The sequence below is a fragment of the Aricia agestis genome, chromosome 14 (genome assembly GCF_905147365.1).
Source record: "Aricia agestis chromosome 14, ilAriAges1.1, whole genome shotgun sequence".
Classification (NCBI taxonomy): domain Eukaryota; kingdom Metazoa; phylum Arthropoda; class Insecta; order Lepidoptera; family Lycaenidae; genus Aricia; species Aricia agestis.
Genome location: NC_056419.1, coordinates 8,619,271 through 8,640,504, shown reverse-complemented (window position 1 = coordinate 8,640,504; position 21,234 = coordinate 8,619,271). Strand labels below are relative to the sequence as shown.

General features: G+C 35.8%; 2 protein-coding genes across 5 annotated transcripts in view; both read left to right on the top strand.

Moving 5' to 3' along the window:
- The window catches only part of LOC121734011 (protein unc-13 homolog 4B), a 46,336-nt gene that overhangs the window by 8,332 nt on the left and 16,770 nt on the right, over positions 1–21,234 (top strand). For 2 of the 4 annotated variants that reach the window (XM_042124426.1, XM_042124425.1), the window contains exon 3: positions 16,440–16,701. In XM_042124426.1, coding sequence (XP_041980360.1) covers positions 16,440–16,701 — 262 coding nt within the window. Of the gene's footprint in view, positions 1–6,191; positions 6,351–11,694; positions 12,208–16,439; positions 16,702–21,234 lie in introns of those variants that run through there. The other 2 variants (XM_042124428.1, XM_042124427.1) reach the window with 2 other exon arrangements.
- On the top strand, positions 13,501–15,357 carry LOC121734012 (succinate semialdehyde dehydrogenase). Its single transcript, XM_042124432.1, has one exon. It carries the CDS (start codon positions 13,680–13,682, stop codon positions 15,195–15,197), a length of 1,518 nt encoding a protein of 505 aa, XP_041980366.1. The 5' UTR covers positions 13,501–13,679; the 3' UTR covers positions 15,198–15,357.

Genomic DNA, 21,234 nt, shown 5'->3' with positions numbered 1-21,234 from the left:
TTCATTAGCAAACAGATGGCGCTACAATGATCTATGGGAGATCTGATATTTATGTTCGGTTGAAGAATAAGAGAAAAGTTACGATTTCTGAGTGCCATCGCCCATACTTCTTACATTTTTGAGTCAAAAATATCCCTACCTATTAATTAAAAAGGCAGGGCTTCCCTCTGAAGACTAATGCTTCCTGACGAATAAACAAACACTGACGAATACCTGTAGTGCTAGCACGGCGACCAGCGGAAACGCGAAAGTATGGACAAACTGTGGAAATAAACCTAAGGTGCCGTTCCGATCTTTTTTCGTTCCGAAAAATTCAATTAAAATGCCACTTTATGACAGACTATAGTCACAAACTGTGGAGATAAACTTAAGGTGCCGTTCCGATCTTTTTTAGTTCCGAATAATTCAATTAAAAAGCCACTTTATGACAGACTATAGTTCTAAAAATTCAAATAATATCCTACATTATGACATATACTATAGTGTGTCATAAAGTGGCATTTTAATTGAATTTTTCGGAACGAAAAAAGATCGGAACGGCACCTTAGGTTTATTTCCACAGTTTGTCCATACTTTCGCATTTCCGCTGGTCGCCGTGCTACCGCTACTGCAGTTACGGCAGTTGTTGGATCTTTAAACTGTCCCTTAATCAGATTACTCATGACTCATGCGTAATCATCGTGTATAAAGCTGTCCATTCATACATAATGCCAACATAACATGAAAAACATTGTTTCAAATGTAAAGCATTGAGGCCGTGGGAATTAATTACTTTAGAAAGTTCAAACAATGTTAACTGAACTGTTTTAGTGTTCAAAAACATAGAAACAGCAGCTTCCTACTAGCTTAATTGACAAATTGGAGGTGTTTTTGCTTACAAATTACCTAAAACTGGCAGGTAATCATGGCGTATTTTTAGTGTCAATCTCTTAGATATTTTTCGCTCGTTTCCCATGTTTTTTTAGCAGGAATTTAGCTAACTTGCGGTTTTTGCACAGAATATAATACCTATATTAGTTGTACCAAGTTTTGGCTAACGACAAAAAGTTAACCAATTATCAACATTACTGAAAGATGAATTCCTGACAGAAACCTCAGAACTTTAGTTACTGACAAGATGGTCTCATTATAGCTTACAAGTAAAAGTCAATAAACCGAGATCAGGCCAAAATACCCAGACAGTTATTACTTATTAGTCATAAGACATTACATACTTTGGTACGAGTATTCCCCTTGGTTACTTGTTATTTTGTTTTCACATTAAAATCATCGACTATATTATATTTTACTAACCTCAACCTAAAGTCATTTAGAAATAAACGCTTTTCTTATGCTTTGCCTGTGTTCGGTTTTTGGGTGTTGACAGGAGTTATCTATTCAACAGCGATGGGTTAAGTTAATAAAGTAAGTAAGTTGGTGAATACACAAACTAGTTGCAAAAAACCTTAAAGAAAAAAAAACTAAAATTTAGAATAATAGCCGTAGAACAATCTATCTAGATAAGTCTTGCTAGGCTGATAATGATTTATTCATTATTGTTAATGCGCAATCAATTTTTATAAGGAAACCTTGTATTTTTCCCAGGTAATGGCATAGTTTTCTTGTAACTACGTAGGTAATTAACATAAATTCTACTCTCATACTGTACATAGAATAACAAAGGCACCATAACCATTTATATTGTATCTGATCAATGATCATAGATGTAGTTATTGTAGATAATAGGTACGTCATGTGTAGATTGTCAAGAAAATAACTTGCACTATGGTATATTTGCAAATTGCAGCATTTTTCGTCATTATCCATACTTCCATATCCATATTCCATAGTCCATACTTATGTTATAAATGCGAAAGTGTGTCTGTCGGTCTGTTTGTCTGTCTTAACAGACATCTCACACGACGGACACAAAGTATCCTATGTCCTTTCCCGGGACTCAAAAGTCAAGGAAAAGGACATAGGATACTTTTTGTCCCAGAAAAATGTACGGTTCCCGCGCGACAAACGAATTATCGAATATAGATTTTTGTAACTAACGGACATTCTAGAAGAATTCTATTGGATAGCTCTATTTATACTTGTATCTATCGTAAAGAGATAATATCGCTTACATAATAAAACGTTTCATTTAAAGTTTATCGATTCTAGTATTTTTCCGGATTTGGTAATGGCCAATGGACTGTGGGGACCTTGTACGAGTTCGTACTTCGTGTAGTACAGAGTATGTTGTAAAAAATGTTTACGGAAAAATATTGCTAACAAACAGAGTTATTTGGTTGTTGGAGAGCAAATCTACGGCACGAATAGGTTGGCTTCGGGTCTATACTATGGAGCATGGAGTATGGCCTAACAGGAACAGACGTAAAACTATTTACGTATATAAAAACTCAAAGCCTAATTCATACAAGCCTAATAAAATGAAAACTCAACACAGCTCAACACGGATATTATTTCGAATGCAGAATTCGGGATTTAAATAGATACTTATTTTTCTTTTTTAATGAAAATGTAATGCGTAATTAATATTGTTGCAGTATTAATAGGTACAGTTGTTCTGATATGCAAAATTAGGAGCAGAACTTTACCTACTGCAATATACCTATTAATATTTGAATTGGTCTCAACTCTTACCTAAATACGTACTTGACCATACACACTACAATATGTAACAATAACTAGATTGAAATGATTAAGTATCACAAGACACTTACTTAATTGTTATATTTTGCTCATTAACGCGCTGATCGCAATATTGTCATGCATTTTTATAATAATCATAATTTTAATTGGGATTCAGATGTTATTGAGCTGGTATTTCCACGGAGTTTTTCCATGGCACAGTATTTCCATGTGAGTATTCCATGGGGAAGTATTTTCCGTGGCGTGATTGCAGTCTGAAATTTTGGGAGGGTCATATGATGGTAATCAAAGAAATTGATTCTTAATAATATTATGCAGATGGCAAACCTACGTAATCTGTCGCCTTAAAATGTCAAACGCAGCCGACAAATCACGACTAATATTGAATTGACACGACGTAGGTTACATGCTCAGTTTCTCATCAGTTCAGTCCATCAATCTGGTAAGTTTGACGCGAAACTGAACGTCTAACCAGTTGATTGATGGACTGATCATTCTTTATTATATTATGTACATTTAAGCCATCAATCTGAATGTGTATCCTATCTCTAACCCAACCAAATGACGTAGGTCTGCCATTTCTTTAATTTCTTCCATAGACATAATATAATCAGTATATATTATGTCTATGATTTCTTCGCAATTCTTATGTCTTACCTTGATTTGAAGTGGTCACTGTTCATGTGACATGTGACGTAGGTCTACCATCTCTTTAATTTCTTCGCAATTCTTATGTCTTGTTACCTTGATTTGGTCATGTGACATGTCTCCCAAGATCCTTTCCTGGAGAATGTATAATAGCTTAATATATCCCCTAGTTCTTAAACCATGGTGTTAGAATATTGACATAAACCATAAGTAAGCCATGGTCAATTTTAATCGCAGGATGTGGGCCTGATTACTGATAATGAACTTGAAAAGAGGATAACAATTCATATGTAAATATTGTGAAACACTATAGATAACACCATATTATATTCTATACATAATGATATAGTCGTCCAAAATTAGAATTTAGGGTGGGTTGCAGCAACTTACTTTAACTATAACAAAATGTATGTATGTAAAATGTAATGTAGTCAATAATGGATGCCATATTTGACGACAACCTTAAATATTATAACAACGCCTCTGGTGCCACCCATCCTAACCAGTAACCACCAACCTATGATTCCATTATAAATTAAAATTCAACAAATTAATTTTAAACACTGATGTAGAGTTAATTTGAATCGGCAAAAAAAAAAAAATAGAGAAGAAAACGAATATTCCAGTAGACTAGACGGAATATCTTACGTAAAGAGATTCTACAGGAACTTAAAACTCATTAGTACTTTCACGTATAACACCTTCCAGTTTTCAGTAGATATCAATTTATTTAAATTGTGCTAGAGCAAATAAAGACACAAATATAAAAATAGAAGGTAATATCGTCTTTAGCGTCATAAAAACATCTTGAAATGGCCATTACCAGCACAATAAGTTAATCTTGCACCATTGTAGTATTATTATGTAAATTGTCGAGACGACCTATACTAAACTCGTGTACAGTTAGTTAACTGCAAGATTTGTGCTAACATCATATTTTACTAAAATTGCTCTAGGTTTTCTGAATTAGCGGGGTGGTGTCGGGTCTGTAGATGATCGCTGGTAGAGTTGCGGTAGGTTCTATCGTACCCGCAACTCTGCCTGGAGCACCATGGGGTTTTAGTGGGTAGACTACGCAAGAGTCCCACATACCCCGGCCGATATCCCCAATTTGCCGGGGATACGTAAAGCATTTCCCCATGTTAAAAAAAGGCGTTCTGAAATAAATCAAACGATTATCTAATTCTGCTTAACAAAATTAACAACTTACAGAGTCTTCCGTAAATTAAAGAAGAAGAAGAAGAATTAGCTAAATTCTTCTTCTTCTTCTTTAATTTTCCTCAAATAAGTAGAGATTCTGTTTTCGGATGTACCTATATGAATTATATCATAATTTATTTGTATTTTACCCAATACTCATAAAAGTAGAGTCTTTGTCAGTGAAACGGCTTTCTAACGCTACTACTACCGTCTACCTATACTATTGTCTTAATAGACAATATGTAATATGATAATGATAATACAATAAGTAGTAATCTACTTACAAGGTGTAGACTGTAAGGAAGTTGATTGAGATTAATATAATATAATATTTTGCGATGTCTCCGCACTAGAAAATTTTCAAAAAAAATTTCAGATATCGCAAAGTCATATTTTACCGAGAAAATCCGCGTGTTATATGTGTGAACTTCGCATTACATAATAATTTATTTATGAATAATAATCATAACAGCATTATTTATAAATACCTAGGAACCATAATAAAAATGCTATAATTAAAGGAGCCAAGAATAACATAGTAACCTGATTTTCCTCATAGTTAACTTGCATGGGTATAATGATTTTTAATTTTGTCTATAATTATCACTTAATTAGAGCCTGTCAGAAGATCCAGTCGAGATTAGCACACCGGAGTCAAGAACAATACAATGTGGGTTCCCCTCTGTGACTCGACTTGTCTTTGGAAGGGGATTCCCAGATATTACTTAAACCTTGAACGAAACTGGAAGTAAACTAACCTTTTTGTCTCTTAAATATACAATTAGGTCCTAAAGTAAATTAATATTTGTTTTTAAATACTATAAATATTTTGTTCCTAATATTTAGGGTTATTTGTGCTAAATACAACGGAGTTTTGTTAAAGTTATTAAGGGTTTCCTTCCTCTAAGTGCATACAACTTAGCTTCCAAGCCTACAATAAAAGGTTAAAAATTCATTTTATCTACCAAAGCTTTGTTTGTAAAATATTTTATCTCGAAATGCACTTGTCTATTTTATTTGACCCGCAATGTTATCACGTCCATTTTAAAGTTTCGATAAAGAACAACAATCAAAACGTAATGGTAAATAAAATGCCCACTTTACATGGAGGTCGACAATCGTCACGCGTTGCTGAACACCACACCGAGCTTATAGCTCCAGTAGAGGCTCTAGGGCCTACGCAGTGTAACAATAGAGCAGGTGATAGAGGAAGTGTTTCTATGATAAACAAGTGTTTGTGAACCTGGTAAATAGTGTTTTAGTGACCTTGATAGTCCTAACTCCTAATACAGACCTATTTTAGCAGTAGGACTTCTCCTGATGTTCCGGGCATTGTTAGAGAGTTAATTTAAAGCGTTTTTTACCACTAATGTCTAGTGCTTTCTTAACTATTTAGGGTTAAAAATATCTTGAAGTCGATGATTTCAAAATTAATTGTTCATCGACACTTCAACAGACTGTTACTCAAGATATTTTGGTTATTTCATATTTGTTATTTAATATTACGCAGAATCGTTCGTGGGAATTCTGAAAAAGACAACAATAACCTAATTACAATGTTATCAATATTCGTAATCCTGTAGACGGGCTGTAGGTATATAAAGCCAGTAAAAACTTTATCTGTTGTTCCTGAACGCTGCGGAGCTTAAAACTGTATCATGTAACTCTGTACTGTTTAGTCTCTACGTAGAGTCGCCGCATGGCAGTCAGCCTCAAACTGTGGTGCCTGAAACATGAACCAGTGAATTTTAAAAGTGAACTGTGAAAAGTTAAAGTGATATAATGGAGCCGAAAATACGCGATGACCCGTGGAAGTTTTTGTTCAAAAAACTCCAGGAGAAAGAAATTATTGGGAGAGGCAAGTAAGTTGGAAAAGCTCTGTTTCAGTTACTATCAATGAAAGCTTTTCTTGTTGTTTTAAAAGTTGTTTTTGTTTATTTCTACTCGTAACTAAGGAATGTTTATTGGGTTCCTACTTCCTCTGAGCTCTGGCCCAGGCTTTTAAGTTTTTGTGGGTTAAAATCCGCCGAATTGCACACAGTACTGATTTATAAGTGATTGATAAATTTTACATGATGAAAATCAAAATATTATATGTTTTGAATTTTTGATAGTTTCTAATTAAACTAAACATTAAATTAACTACCGATGAAGACAAAAAACAATAACAAAAAGATAAAATTGTTTGTGCTTTCCCTGAAGAAACCTGTGCTTAAAACGAATTTGTGAAAGGCAATGGAAACTAGAGTTTTATTTTTCGCTTGTATTATATTTTATAAGTTATGTTGTTGGCTTTTGTCAGGAATACTCGGAAACTCTCGTGCAAATATTTCATCCACTTTTGTAAATAACGCTGGTTTTCCGTGGCGACTGTCGGAAATCCCTCTGCCCGCCAACGACTCTGACTATGCAGCGGCCTAGTTAATATCATATTCATATTTATGCACAGTTAAATCAGCTTTTTATAATATCGGGTATTTACCTGTTCCCGTCATTTATATCTCTTATCGACCATCGAGAATCCAGATACGCAAAACTTCGTTTTTGAGCCCCTCTTTCTCGTACTTAAATGCTTTTAAGTTTTACATGAAGTACAGTGTTGTCCATAATCCATAAATTATTATGTCACGATAGGTATTGACTATTGGGTATCAGTGACGGATAATACTACTTGATGCCCTAAGCAATCCATGCTTGTGGGCCCCCCTATCCGTATGTCAACTAGAATCGGTCTTTGAACCTTTGCTCCTCTGGTACCCCTCAGACGTGTTGCCCTAGGCAATTGCTTAATTTAATTAAAGGTTAATCCGCCACTGTTGGGTATTCACTACTCTTCCAGAAAGTAGAATGCAAAATAAAGAGGAAAAATGTGTGTTATACGGAATATTGTGTTCTACTTTAGTCGCTGACGCGGTTGTCTTCGTTTGTACAATGATTATGTGCACTGTTTACACGCTGTCATTTAAGGATTTAAGCGTGCTCAACATATCTTGATGTTATGCCAGTGATACATGCTTCAGTCAGTAGTCACCAACAATTTTTGAAGGAATAACCTCTTTACAAGAGGCGGTTCATAGCGGATATGACCCCCCTCCTCTAATCTAGGAAAATTCAAATTACAAAGCAACTAAGTATTTTAATTTGGAATTCCTTTTGTGTCAGTTGTGTCAGTTACTATTCGTAAATCCCTGGTACGGTCCTGTGATGACCTCTTGACACTTTGCTAAAATTAGCAAAGTGTCGTCAAGAGGTCATCACAGGACCGTGATTGACTTCTACCACTGCACTGCAGCAATCTGCAGTACCTACCTATTAGTACGCAACCGGCAAGACCTAATATTATGAACCTAATGACAACAGCTTTGGTTTTCTTTTCGGATTGGCTTGTGTTCTTGTTGTTTTCGAAACAGCATCAATTCGCTCAGATTATTAAACGTATAACCTATAGGTTTTCTGTAAAACGTAGTGATTATATACTCTTTGGTTTCCTGACCGTTTATTACTACTATACTTTAATATACTTTACATTTTCGTTTACTTACGTAAAAGCATCAAATAATAATTATTGACTTCTACCACTGTAGCATTAGATACAGTATACTTACATTTTACTCAAGTAGAAATGATAAACAGGAATCGGGAGCTTTTCAAGGACTTACGAATTCTACGATCACTGCTTTAAACATCAACCACGAGTTGTCTAAGCATAAAATAAATATTTACTAGTAGAAACTGTTGCTAGGAAATATCGTGTGTAACACAGGCATTACTCACAACTATAAAAATGTTAAACTTAGTTTTATTACGTAGTAAACGAAAACCACAAACGAAGTGCTCTCATAAACATCGTTATAACTATTTAGGAATCTGTGATAAAACTAGTTAGCACGCAAAAAATACTTACTAAAAAGGCCTATAGGAACTCTGGGAGAAACTCTAGGAACCCTGTAGAAGTGTGGTAGACCGTAGAATATGGTAAATATTAACTGTTTTTAAAGTCCTCTGACATCGTATCTATCCATGAGCGATGGTAATCGCTTACCATCAGATAATTCGTATACTCGTTAAACCGGCCCACTGGAGTGGACCTAGTTTAAAAGCCAGAAGATTTGTCATTTATTGTCTCTACATTTTGTTCACGTTAAATAGTTAACGACCAAAGACCATACCATAGAGTTGAAGGTCTTTGCTAATTAGTAGATTGCCATTGTAAGTTTTTGCCGACCTATTAGTGGCTATTCTATTTATCAGGCTAGTACTACTAGTACTTACCTACTTCCATAAAAAGGTACCTGAATTAGTACATTTGGCGCACTATGGCTATTAAAGCGAGGAATTTATTTGGAGCTATCACTGTTTGCAGACTATTGCAACCTGATACCAAAGATAATGTTATCATAAATACTACATAATTTGTATTTTGATATTTTACCACAGTTCCATATGCCCATTGCCCACTGTTGCCAACAGATTGAAGTTCTATTCGGCAGAAAAATATATACTTACACGTTGAAAGTACATTACAGTAACAAAAAAATAGTTGTTTGTACGAACGACAGTATGGTTGTCGTTGTCTTGTTAGGCAACATTAAGGGCCTGTTTCACCACTTCCTGATAAGACCACTTAACTTGACAGATGAAGTATGGAGAATCTGTCAAAAAAGTTGTAAATAGCCTATTCGGCACTTTATCAGAATGTGGTGAAACAGGTCCTAAATAATAATATTATGGAGAAAAGAAACCTCTTTTCTCAGGACACCTCTTGACTCTTGAGTCCTGTCACTCCTGTCAGACATTAAAAACGTAGCGCGTAGTTTTACGGTAACCACTGTAACTAATAAGTAAGTAATAACTCATGAGAGTCATGAGTCAGCTACATAATCACTGTTTTGTCTGTTTCTATGTATGCTCAAATCTTTATAACTACACAACGGAATTTCATGTGGTTTTCTATATTAAAAAGAGTGATTCAGAAAATAATAAAATGCATTGTTTGCAATTATGACACTTGTTTACGTATGTAATTGCACAGTTTTCGTCGCGAGATCTGACTCACGAAACTACACTGATAAATGTGGAGCAAAATAATTAGATCATCTTTCAAAGTAAACCAAACCGGTCGTTACTGCTTCATTTAGCAAGTAGGAAGCAGTATGAAGACGTTTAGCTACAGGTAACGAGATTGGGAGTATAAAAAATTTCATTATCCGTAAAAATCTTCAGGAAAAATATTTCTTAAAACAACACAGTAAATTTTCACGAAAAAAATGTGTATTTAAGTAGGTATGGTTAAAGTTAAATATGGCGTCCCTAACCAGATATTTGACATTTCGCACTGTAGTTATAGTTAAAGTTATAGTTAAAGTTACAGTTATCGTTAAAGTTAGTTGGTGCAACCATAAAGTCAATATACTAGGTAAGTATATTAACTTTATGGGTGCAACCCACCCTAAAAGTCGGACATATTATACTAAACCTTGAACCTTCTGACGTGCCTATTATACCTAATAATTTGATTTAAAACCCCCAGTTATAGCCAGGCATCATACAATTTTGGCTCAGCTTGGACGGTAGACCGAACAGTCGTCGAGAAACTACTCTGTATCGAAAACTATATTTAACTAGGTACTCTAGCTGTGACAACTTGTAACTATGTAACAATGCAATCTAACAATGTAAGCTGGGAACATTTTTTAGATTGCAGTAGCCAGTAGGCAGGAATGACCCACTGTGTGTATCGTGAAGGATAAGGAAGGATACTAGGTATTTCTACTTCAGACAAGCGTTAGTACCTATTTTTGATAGATTGCCAAAAGCTAGATATTGATTGTTTGGCCTACCTACTTATATCTAGACTGGCTATATTTAACAAACAATCAATAATTATACAAACCAGTCCATGGTTAATAAGTACTATCATTGACAAAATTATGTCTATAATAGAAAAAGATAAATAAGTAAGTACTTACTTTACTTTTAAATGATTATTGATATGCTAGCTGAAAAATTGGATTTAATCAATGCAATTAAGTAATAACTATAAACGAAATATCTTAAGCTCTTTTAAAAAGGATTTGAATGATTGATAGGTGGCTAAAGACAAAAATAAATCAGATGTTACCAGCAACAAATAAGAAGTTAGCAAAAACTTTAGCAAGAAGTGGTAACTAGGCAGGTAGGTAAACCATAAAACACACCAGTTCAAGGTTATGTATGTACTGTGTACTATTGAGTACTTCTAGGTACCGTAAGTCGTAACTAATTGTTTTAATTGGTCAGATAATAGGGATGTTATCGTTTGTCAACTTCAATGGATTATGAAGGGAATAATTTAAATATCTTAGATGCTTTCTACCCGTGTTATCTATTACCCATGTTCAAATTTTCATAGGTCGTAGGTACACCTAATGTTTTCAGCATATACTTATTTAGGCTTAAATACACTTTATAAAAGACCCCGGTCAGTAGTCCCTAATCATAATTATTACTCATAGGATTTCGCTATGTCTTCCAAAATTTGATCGCTGGCGAAACTATCAGCTTTACCAGATTTTTTTTGTGCCAAGTCGAGACTTTGGAACTTTTTGAGTGAAAAAGCGGGATTCTTCAGTCAAAAGCGGGACAAAGTAAAAAAGGCATAAAAGCAAGTCTGGCAACGCTGCTGCCTACCTACCTAGTCAAACAGCGTCAGTTTGCACTTCGCTGTCAATCGTCAATGCACGATATTATGAAAAATTACCAATTTTAGTTAACTCATCTAAAGCAAAAACCTATCTGTACCTACTAGTTACAGGTTACTACCGAAGTACCGACCTAGGACTTGCACACAATAAAATATAAATATTTGAATTTTTTGCAAGCCGTCGTCTTACGAAGATGTTCGTAAGAAATCGATAAAAGTTATGCGAATATCTACATCTAGGTCACTACTCACTAGCTCGTAGTCGGTATGAAAGTTGAAACTATAGGTAAAATAAGTATAAAGTCGCTGCTATTTATTAGGAACTATTGAAATTAAAATTTAAATCCTCATGTTCATAATCAGGGTCGATTCAATTTGTCAACAATAGGTCGGCCAGATAATTCCTAACGCTTTGTTTACAACCAGTGTTCGTCCTATTTTGATATGCCTGCGTGAATTAAGGAAGTTATAATAGGAATACAAATTAGAAGGTATGTTGTCATAAGTTGCATTCACGCGGAATATATTTTAATCCCAGCTGATTTAAGTTCCAGTACCGCGTTGACCGACGACTATGAACATCGCGTGCGAGGTTACGTCACCTTTATTTTGTTGACGCCGCCCTCGTACCAAAACAAACGCTTCTAATTTTAATTACTCGCTGATCTGATAATTCTAGTGCGTGGTTTTCATTGAGATACTGTCAGCTCAAGTGTATCTATCCAGCTGTGATTATTTTGTTTGGCCCCGAGGAGTTTCTATTGTGTAAAGTTCATTGTAATCTTAAGAATCACGACTGAGTTTTCATGTGGTTAGTGCTTACGTCAGTGCGTTTTAACAAGTGACTGTACCTTGTGATTCATTTTGAATTAATCGTTGTTGGAAACGCAATCGATTTTATTCTCCCGGTGTAAAATATTACTAAAGTGAACCCATTTTATAACACAAACAAAAATGGATGAAGAATCGATGTGGAAAGGTTTCTATGAAAAGTTACAGCAACAGAAATCAAGAGAAGAAGTAGTGCATGATATGCGGTGAGTTGCAGACTTATCTAGGTGGTTTAAAAAATTAAGACTATATATGTACTTAAACAAAATATCCGATTCATTAATGCCAATAAATTGATAGTGCAAACTGCGATATTTATTAAGATATAGGTACCGTACCGTACCTACTTTTGGCCGTTCAAAAATATATTATGTACAAGGTGAAAGGCGCGTGCTCAGATATTTTATCTGGGTTTGAAACTGCCTCATCATAACAGCCCACATTTCCAAAGTTTGACCTCTATTCAGCAAAAGTCAAAAACTAAAAAAAAACTGATTTTACCGGCGCGAGACAAACGGGCAAATTACCCGAACAAAAACCCGTATCTAATAATAATTATAATCTTATTTTAATTCTAATACGTACCTACTATAGGTCTAGATAGGTACATACTCCTTTTTTTTTCAAACTCAAAATTTTTTATTCAGAATATTTTTTTTCAAATATTCTCTGAACGTCGGGGCTACACAGATGCCTACCACCGGTTCGGGAACTAACCCGGCGAGAAGAACAACAAAAAAAAGATGGAAAATTACAAAAAATATAATTATTATAAAATAACAGTGTCGTTATGACTAAATAAAATACAACGAGTGTACAATTATTATACATATTATAATGAAACAGCTCTGCAGGGGGCGACCTATTATCTTTATTTGGTAAGTATTATTTATTCCATAAACTTATAATATTATAAGTTTATGATCTATTCCATAAACTTATAATATACTGCTCTATTCTGTGCTTAAGTACCTACTAAAACTTGCAAGGCTGGCAAAAGGCTGAAAGCAAGCCCTATAAAATTTTTGGCAAATGAAATTCTTAAAACAAAGAATCGTGTTTTAATGTCGAAACTCGAAAGTTATTATTAAGCTAATAATAGAGCATAGATTTTATCGCTGACTTTGAATGCGGCGACCGAATCAAGAAATTCTGTAACGAAAAACATCTAACACCACCCATGACTGTGGTGCGGCGTTACCACACTTCGGCACGGTCTTTGTGTGCGTGCGACTAGACATATGCGAATTAAAATTGCATACGTTGATAAAAAGATGTTGTGTGCCAATAGCTTTACCGCGGCAGTCTCTGAGTGCCGCTCGTCGTATTTTCAGTAATTTATCCTATAACATGAGTTTTTGATTTATTATCTTTGCCATTTAACTTACCGTACCTGAAAAAACGTAAACTGTCAGCTGTCAGTTGATGATTGACTTATAATTTGACAGTTATTAGATGTCAATGTCATCGAGCACAGCTGACACTTGACAGCGCAAGTCGCAAATTGAAAAACACCAAACTCGAACAATTTTATTGATAAATTGCTCTTCAATTTATTTTCATTACAAAGTACATTGCAGTATTATGGCTAGTCAGATCTCAGAGTAAACAATATTGTGCTTATCTCGTATCACTGTGTTATATAAACATCGTTGTGTAAAGCCAGAATTTAGTGAATATGTTACGCTTACCATATCAAGTGGTTCGAGGTTTTAAAATGTCTTCTGTTGATCAAAGCATGCAATTATTGAGAAACCAAGCCTATGTCAATGGACAATGGGTGAACGCGCAAAGCAAGGCGGTGTATCCTGTCACAAACCCAGCCGACGACAAAGTTATAACCGAAGTACCGGACATGGACGCTCACGATACTAAAGCGGCTTTGGACGCCGCGGCAGACGCTTTTAAAACTTGGAAGAAGACTACCGCCAAAGAAAGATCGAGCATACTACGAAAATGGTATGACATTTGCATGAAGAACAGCGACTATTTAGCAGAAATTATCACCGCCGAAGCCGGAAAGCCTCTAGCTGAATCTAAAGGCGAGATTGTTTACGGGAGCTCTTTTTTGGAATGGTTTGCGGACACCGCTCGACATATCAACGGTGAAGTAATTCCCAGCCCCTGGCCTAACAAGCAAATTATGGTCACTCGTCAACCTCTAGGTGTGGTGTCTATTATTACACCATGGAACTTTCCCTTTGCCATGATAACCCGAAAAGTGTCAGCTCTGATGGCTGCAGGCTGCACCTGTGTGATAAAACCCGCTGAAGACACACCTTTGTCGGCTTTGGCTGCAGTTCAGTTGGCAGAGGAGGCAGGTGTCCCAAAAGGCGTGATCAATGTTGTGACAGCGAGCAGAAAAAATGCTCCTAATGTGGGCCAAGTCTTGTGCGAGGATCCTCAAGTTGGCTGCATATCCTTCACAGGCTCTACACATGTTGGAAAAATATTGTATGGTATGGCCGCCAAAGGTGTAAAGAGGGTGTCCCTAGAGTTAGGAGGAAATGCTCCTTTCATAGTGTTCCCGAGCGCAGACATGGATAATGCCTTAGAGAATGCTATGTTGGCTAAGTTCAGAAACAATGGTCAAGCATGTGTTGGGGCTAACAGGTTTTTAGTCCACGAAGACGTGTTTAATAAGTTTGTCACTGGTTTAAAAGAAAAGATCGCTCAAAAATGCATATTAGGCCCAGGCTCTAAGCCAGGTGTTACCTGTGGTCCACTCATCAACACTGCCCAAGTAAACAAAATCACTGGATTAGTTGACGATGCTGTTTCCAAAGGTGCCAAGTTGATGCTAGGAGGAAAAGTTGCTTCAAACATTGGGAACAAATTCTATGAATCAACACTGCTAACTGATGTAACACCAAAAATGAATATATACAAAGAGGAGATTTTTGGCCCCGTTGTGGTGTGTTACAAGTTTAAAACGGAGGAGGAGGTACTAAAGATTGCTAACAGCACCAGAAGTGGATTGGCCTCTTATGTTTTCACCAAGGATCTCGGGCAAGCATTTAGAATGTCACAGGAGCTAGAGTTCGGAATGGTGGGCATCAACAGTGGGATGTTGTCAACAACGGAAGCACCGTTTGGTGGTATAAAGGAGTCTGGTATTGGCAGGGAGGGCAGCAAGCATGGAGCTGAAGAATACACGGACATAAAGTACACTTTATTCTCTGCTTTAGACAAATAGAGATGATAATATTACGTTTAAAGAATTACAAAACATTGCATGCCATAGACCTAATTACAATTGAGCTTGTAAACTCGCAATACTCTTTTTTTGGCTGTTGTTTAGGTATAAGTTTTTAAAGTAATTCAAAGGCCGGCAACGCACCTGCAGCTCTTCTGATGTTGCGAGTGTCCATGGGCGACGGTAATTGCTTACCATCAGGTGACCCGTTTGCTTGTTTGCTTATTTGATAAAAAAAAAAGTGTATGTTTAGTAAAATAAAAATGAATTGGGCATAGATGTAATAAGAGGGTACCAGTTTCTGTTATTTTAAATACTTATTAATTTAAATGTAATGAAACCAAAGTTTTTAATACTATTCTTTTTTTATTGTTATGCTATTAGGATTTTATTACTATTTTGTTAGATGTTTTATGGGTGTGGTTCAATTTTTAGAACAATCCATAGAAATTGTATTTAAATAAAATATTACCAAACATTTACAGATCATGTATTACTAATCTTGCCAGAACTGTGTTATCATTCCAGTCTTCCAATAAAATGTGATATATAAAGTTTGATATGTAGTTACTATCAAGTATAAGATTATACCTAAATGTAATGTGCTAATAAGATTATATGGATGATTTGATGAAAGAAATGTTGAATCCTGTAGAATTAATACTTACATAACAAGCAATATAATATTATGTATCGATGTTTAACATTACAATAAATAACAATAAATAGTACTTTTAAACTCAGTCATATATTTTTTATTTCAACCTTGTCCTTTAATTTTAGCGCATCCCCGGCAAATTGGGAATATCGGCCGGGGTATGTGGGACTCTTGCGTAGTCTACCCACTAAAACCCCATGGTGCTCCAGGCAGAGTTGCGGGTACGATAGAACCTACCGCAACTCTACCAGCGATCATCTACAGACCCGACACCACCCCGAGGCCTAGATTACGTACTTAGTAAAGTGGCGAGACAGTAGTCCTGGGCCTAATGGCCAATCAAATTGTCTTTTTGCACTGTCTCCCACTCTACTCGGGACGTGTAATCACTAATCAGTTAGCTCTTTATGAGTGCTTTGCCGCTCTTGATGGTTCACATAATATGTATAGCCGTAGGTATACAGTATACCAATGAGAATCCTGATAGTGAAGTTGACTACTTTATGGCAGATTTTTATTAACAAGGACCGCATATAAAACTTATAACTTAAATGTTATTTAACAACAAAATTTTATCTTTTCAGAATTCAAGAAGTAGACGACAGTTTCTTCGAGAAATTTGGTTCAATACTTCGTCAAGCGTCACAGAAGGCTGCTCTAGAGGAGTCCACGCCGTTAGCGCCTTTAAAGGAGATAGAGGAGCAGGATGGAGAACAGAAGACGGTCAGCGAAGTCGGCAGCGGCACGAGGGATTCAGACAGCGGGAACGAAACCCTTTTGGATACAGATTCCGAGCCAGATGACCCAGAGAAGATGGAGTTCCACTTGGAAGCCGTCGGATGGAATGTAAGTTACATTAATATTCCTTTTGTTTTCATCTAAAAGTAAACAAAACTCAGCATGAGCGGCTATGAAGGCTACCAATTGAAATATCTCGCAAAAATAGATAGAATTCATAGGCAGACAGGAGACCTGGGAATGCGTTATTTGGTCGGGTTGTGTCAAGGTTAATATGTTGGTTTAAAAAAAGTCAGATGAGGACCCTATGATCTATCTGACTTTTAAATAATTTAATGGCAATATTAAGCTTATAGATCGGGTACAATTTACAAAATTAACAAATTAGCAGACGGTTAATTTACCCGGTATTAGTAAACTTGACTGTCAATACGTTTGAACTAGACATTGGTTATTTCGAGTAATTGGGTCGCTGGATCGAAATAACCCAACTCGCAGAAAGTGTGAGTGTTCTCAAATATAACACGCAGAAGTTCAGTAGCCGTCTCGTTTAGAGGAAACTCTATGGAAGCAGGTGCCAAGTTAGTTTCTGCGTGCTATAGGTACTCGTGGGCAATATTCCAGGAATCGCACATAATAAGATTTTTATAAACATTGAGATAATAAATATGGACGAAATGTAAAACAGTAGATTGATACTTCGTACATCTGACGTACTTAGTAGGTACTTATTTGGGTACATTTCATTTTTTTAAGCTGCCTTCAAACAAAGTTTATTCTTATATCTCCATTTGATACCTTTGAATGGAACTATAAAGTTTTTATAGACGGATATGCATTTCAGTTAATAAGAGTATCATGTCCTATGGGCTATGACAGGGCTTCACAAACTTATAAATGTACTGTGAATTGTGATGCGACTTTGCCATTTCTTTACGACGGCCCTCAACCCAGCCCCCAAAAATCCTACTTCCTACTATCCTACTATATAATATTATAAAAGTGAAAGTTTGTTTGGATGTATAAATGTATGGATGTATAGATGTATGGATGTTTGTTATTCTGGCACGCAAAAACTACTGAACGGATTTATTAACAATAATATAGCTTATACATCAGAATAACACAAGGCTACAATTTTAACCGACTTTCAAAATGGGGGAGGTGTTAGGTTCGTTTTCTTATGTTCAACGATTACTCCGCCGTTTGTTAACCGATTTTCAAAATCTTTCTTTTGGTATATAGGGTATCATCCCAATTTGGTATTATATTTACAAAAGTGGTGATCTGATGAAGGATCCATAAGTAATCGAGGGAACTCCTCAAAATTTATAGGGAAACATGTGGTGACTTCGGTTTCGTGAGTAATATTCTAAGCATATGCTACCAACAAGTAAGATTTTGCACCGAGGTATACCTGGTATACCGTGGTTCGAAAGGTGCTGAGAGAACTCCTGATTCTTTATAGACACAAGTTTGGGAGTTTCGGCGTTGTTTTAAGAACGGAAAGCATATGCTACTATGCAAATTACATTCATCATCAACATCATCATCATCATCACTGCCATATTATACCATGTAATTGGTACTTTTCATAGTCTTTTAGATCGAGACTCGAGTTTGTCAAGCGATAATTAAAAAAAATCTAACCTACCTAATATTATAAACTTGAAGAGTATGTTTGCTTGAACGGAATCGGAGGAACTACAGGTCCGATTTAAAAACTTATTTCAGTAAGACTATAGGCCAAGACTAATACGATCGAAGAAACTCAGGAAAATGTGGGAAAAACGGGGGAAATATTAGAAATTACGAACTACAATTTTTATGGCAAAATTTGGCACAGATATAGAGTAGACCAAGTGAAGGGGGTAGGGAAATTGTTGCAGATGCTGATATCCCCCCCCGGTCAACCATCTATAGTGACTTACAATGCCATTTCGGAGTCGTTTCTTGCACTATTTTTACGACGGTCATAATGACGCATAGAGGAAGAAATTGTCTATCTTTTAATGATCGAATATCAAATTCGACACATTTCGAGTTACGACACTATTGTAATAGCAGTGCAAATTATAAACACTATTTGGATATTTATATTTTTATTAGGAAATAATGACCCCATGACTATGAGCAAACATGAGCATAAAAATTAAAAGAGATATGGCTGGCTAATGTGAAGGTTGCGCTTGCTTTTCTGAGCCTAGCTTCTGAAACCGGGGATTAGACTGCCAGGGAATCCCGGGATGTATGATTGACATAATGCGCGCGGCGCTCACTCGATTTGGTTGTATTGACATGCGACGCCCCGGGGCGTCGCGACGCACAGTTTGGGAAGCTCTGTCCTATGAAATACGTCGGTGTTGCATCATCCATGTGAGACCATCATTCCTTGTTGGCAGATTGCCTATTCCTATATATATGGACTTTTATGATGAATAAACTCAAAAGGAATTATTGTGAACCTTTATAACAGTGTGATAGGTATATTTTTATTTTTTTAGTTACTTTTATGCACAGATGAACTTTTCCGTATAAACTTTAATGATCTTAGATAACTGTAGATAGAGACTCGGATTTGTGCATAAAGCTAAGGGCTACGTACAAAATGGTTGAACGGAATTCCCGTTGGAACAAATCCACATCACATACCTATTAAAAAAAAACTTGTTTTTTTTAATAGGTCTTCGATAGCCTTGGCTATCGAAGACCGTAATTTGGCAGATAGGTGTACTTACTTACATTGTAACAGATACGTGGACAGGATATAAATTTTGAGTCATCACTCAGTTACAGTATCCCCATTTTTACGGAACCCCGAAATGACGTAAAAATATTAGAACCCTAAAATGACGCAATAATAGTTATAGCAACACTGTTGGAGGTCGCAGTGTTAGACAAGGGTTATCACAGGTGTATTATTGGAGATATTCACAACTAGTTGGTACTACTAATATAATAAATATATTATATTAGTTACTGTGCAACTAGCTAACTACATCTTATATTTTGCAATACCTATCTAATATTCTTAATATGTACAAATATTCGCATGATAAAGTTTTTCGTGAACTTTACGGGAAAAGGCTATAATATTCCTTCCAATTTTTGGTAGGCCTACTGATGTAAAAAATTAAAAGATCTTTAGAAGTTAGAGAAATAATATAATTAGTACTTATCTACTTCTTGGTTGTACAGAAATAGTACAAAGTAACGATTAAGCACCATAATAATTAAATGTGCAGTACGTCATACTTATGTAGTAACTATTAGTAATTTCAAATCTGTGGACTGTGGTCGTACTACGTAGCCACTGCCTACTAGCCAAAAGGTCGTAGCATCGTAGGTAGTACATTTACATACCTATAATATCACTATACCGTCTTATACCTACATGCTAGGTGCACATCTGTACTGGGTAACACAAACAAAAGTTCAAGGAAACGAAGTTAGAAACACTGATCAGTGATCACACATGGACTAATAAAACACAAAGGAAATGTAACAAGTCGTTTAGGCGTTGTTGGCTCTTTATAAACACTTTTTAATGTGTTGTATTGCAGTGCTCATACTGTGTCTTGCATACTATACAACTCACAGTTCTTTAGATAGACCGTAAGGAATGTTAGTCGGTGTGAATAAATGTTAAGTACTGATTAACATCATACGAAACAGCTTCTTCATATTATTCGTGATGTTGTCAATCTATACTAATCTATATTAATATTATAAAGCGGAAGAGTTTGTTAGTTTGTTTGTTTGAACGCGCTAGTCTCAGGAACTACTGAGATGATGAGATTTTTTTCAAGTCGGACCAGTAGGGTCGGATTTGAAAAAAATCTTTCAGTGTTAGATAGCCCATTTACGGAGGTATGCTATAGGCTATATTTTATCACACTAAGACTAATGGAGCGAAGAAATAGAGGAAAGTGTGGAAAAAACGGGGGAAATTATTTGAAAGGGCTTATTTGAACGCGCTAATATCAGGAACTACTGGTCCGATTTAAAAAATTCTTTCAGTGTGAGATAGCCCATTTATCGAAGAAGGCTATAGGCTATATTTTATCATACTAAGACTAATAGGAGCGAAGAAATAGAAGAAAATGAGGAAAAAACGGAATAAATAATTTAAAATTGCTTATTATCTTAAGAAACTACTGGGAGCAATTTTTATGATATTTGGCACACATGAAGAATAGACCACGTGAAAGGTCATAGGTTTCTTTTTTTGCGGAAAAATGTGCGGTTTCCGTGACATTCCTAAATTACGCGGGCGAAGCCGCGCGGAACATCTAGTCTATCCATAATATTTATATGTCGTATCCCTTAAAAAATAATATCTATTGCAGAACAGTAAGCATACCTTGATATACATAAGGACATAAAGTATTGTTCTCTACAAACGTAAATGTAGCTCGCAATAAATAAATCATACCACCCACCATTTTAGAATTACGTCATATCATATTTGCAAGTCTGGATAACTTCAGTGCGTTAGATTGCATTTAGTAATAAGTAATAGATACCATAAGGCATAACTCATCCTTGTGCTATTGAATCAAGAGCATGAAGTAATCTTATGCAAATGAAGTATGAGCAAGGAATATTCTTGTAACTTGTACCGTTTAATAATGTCGCAAA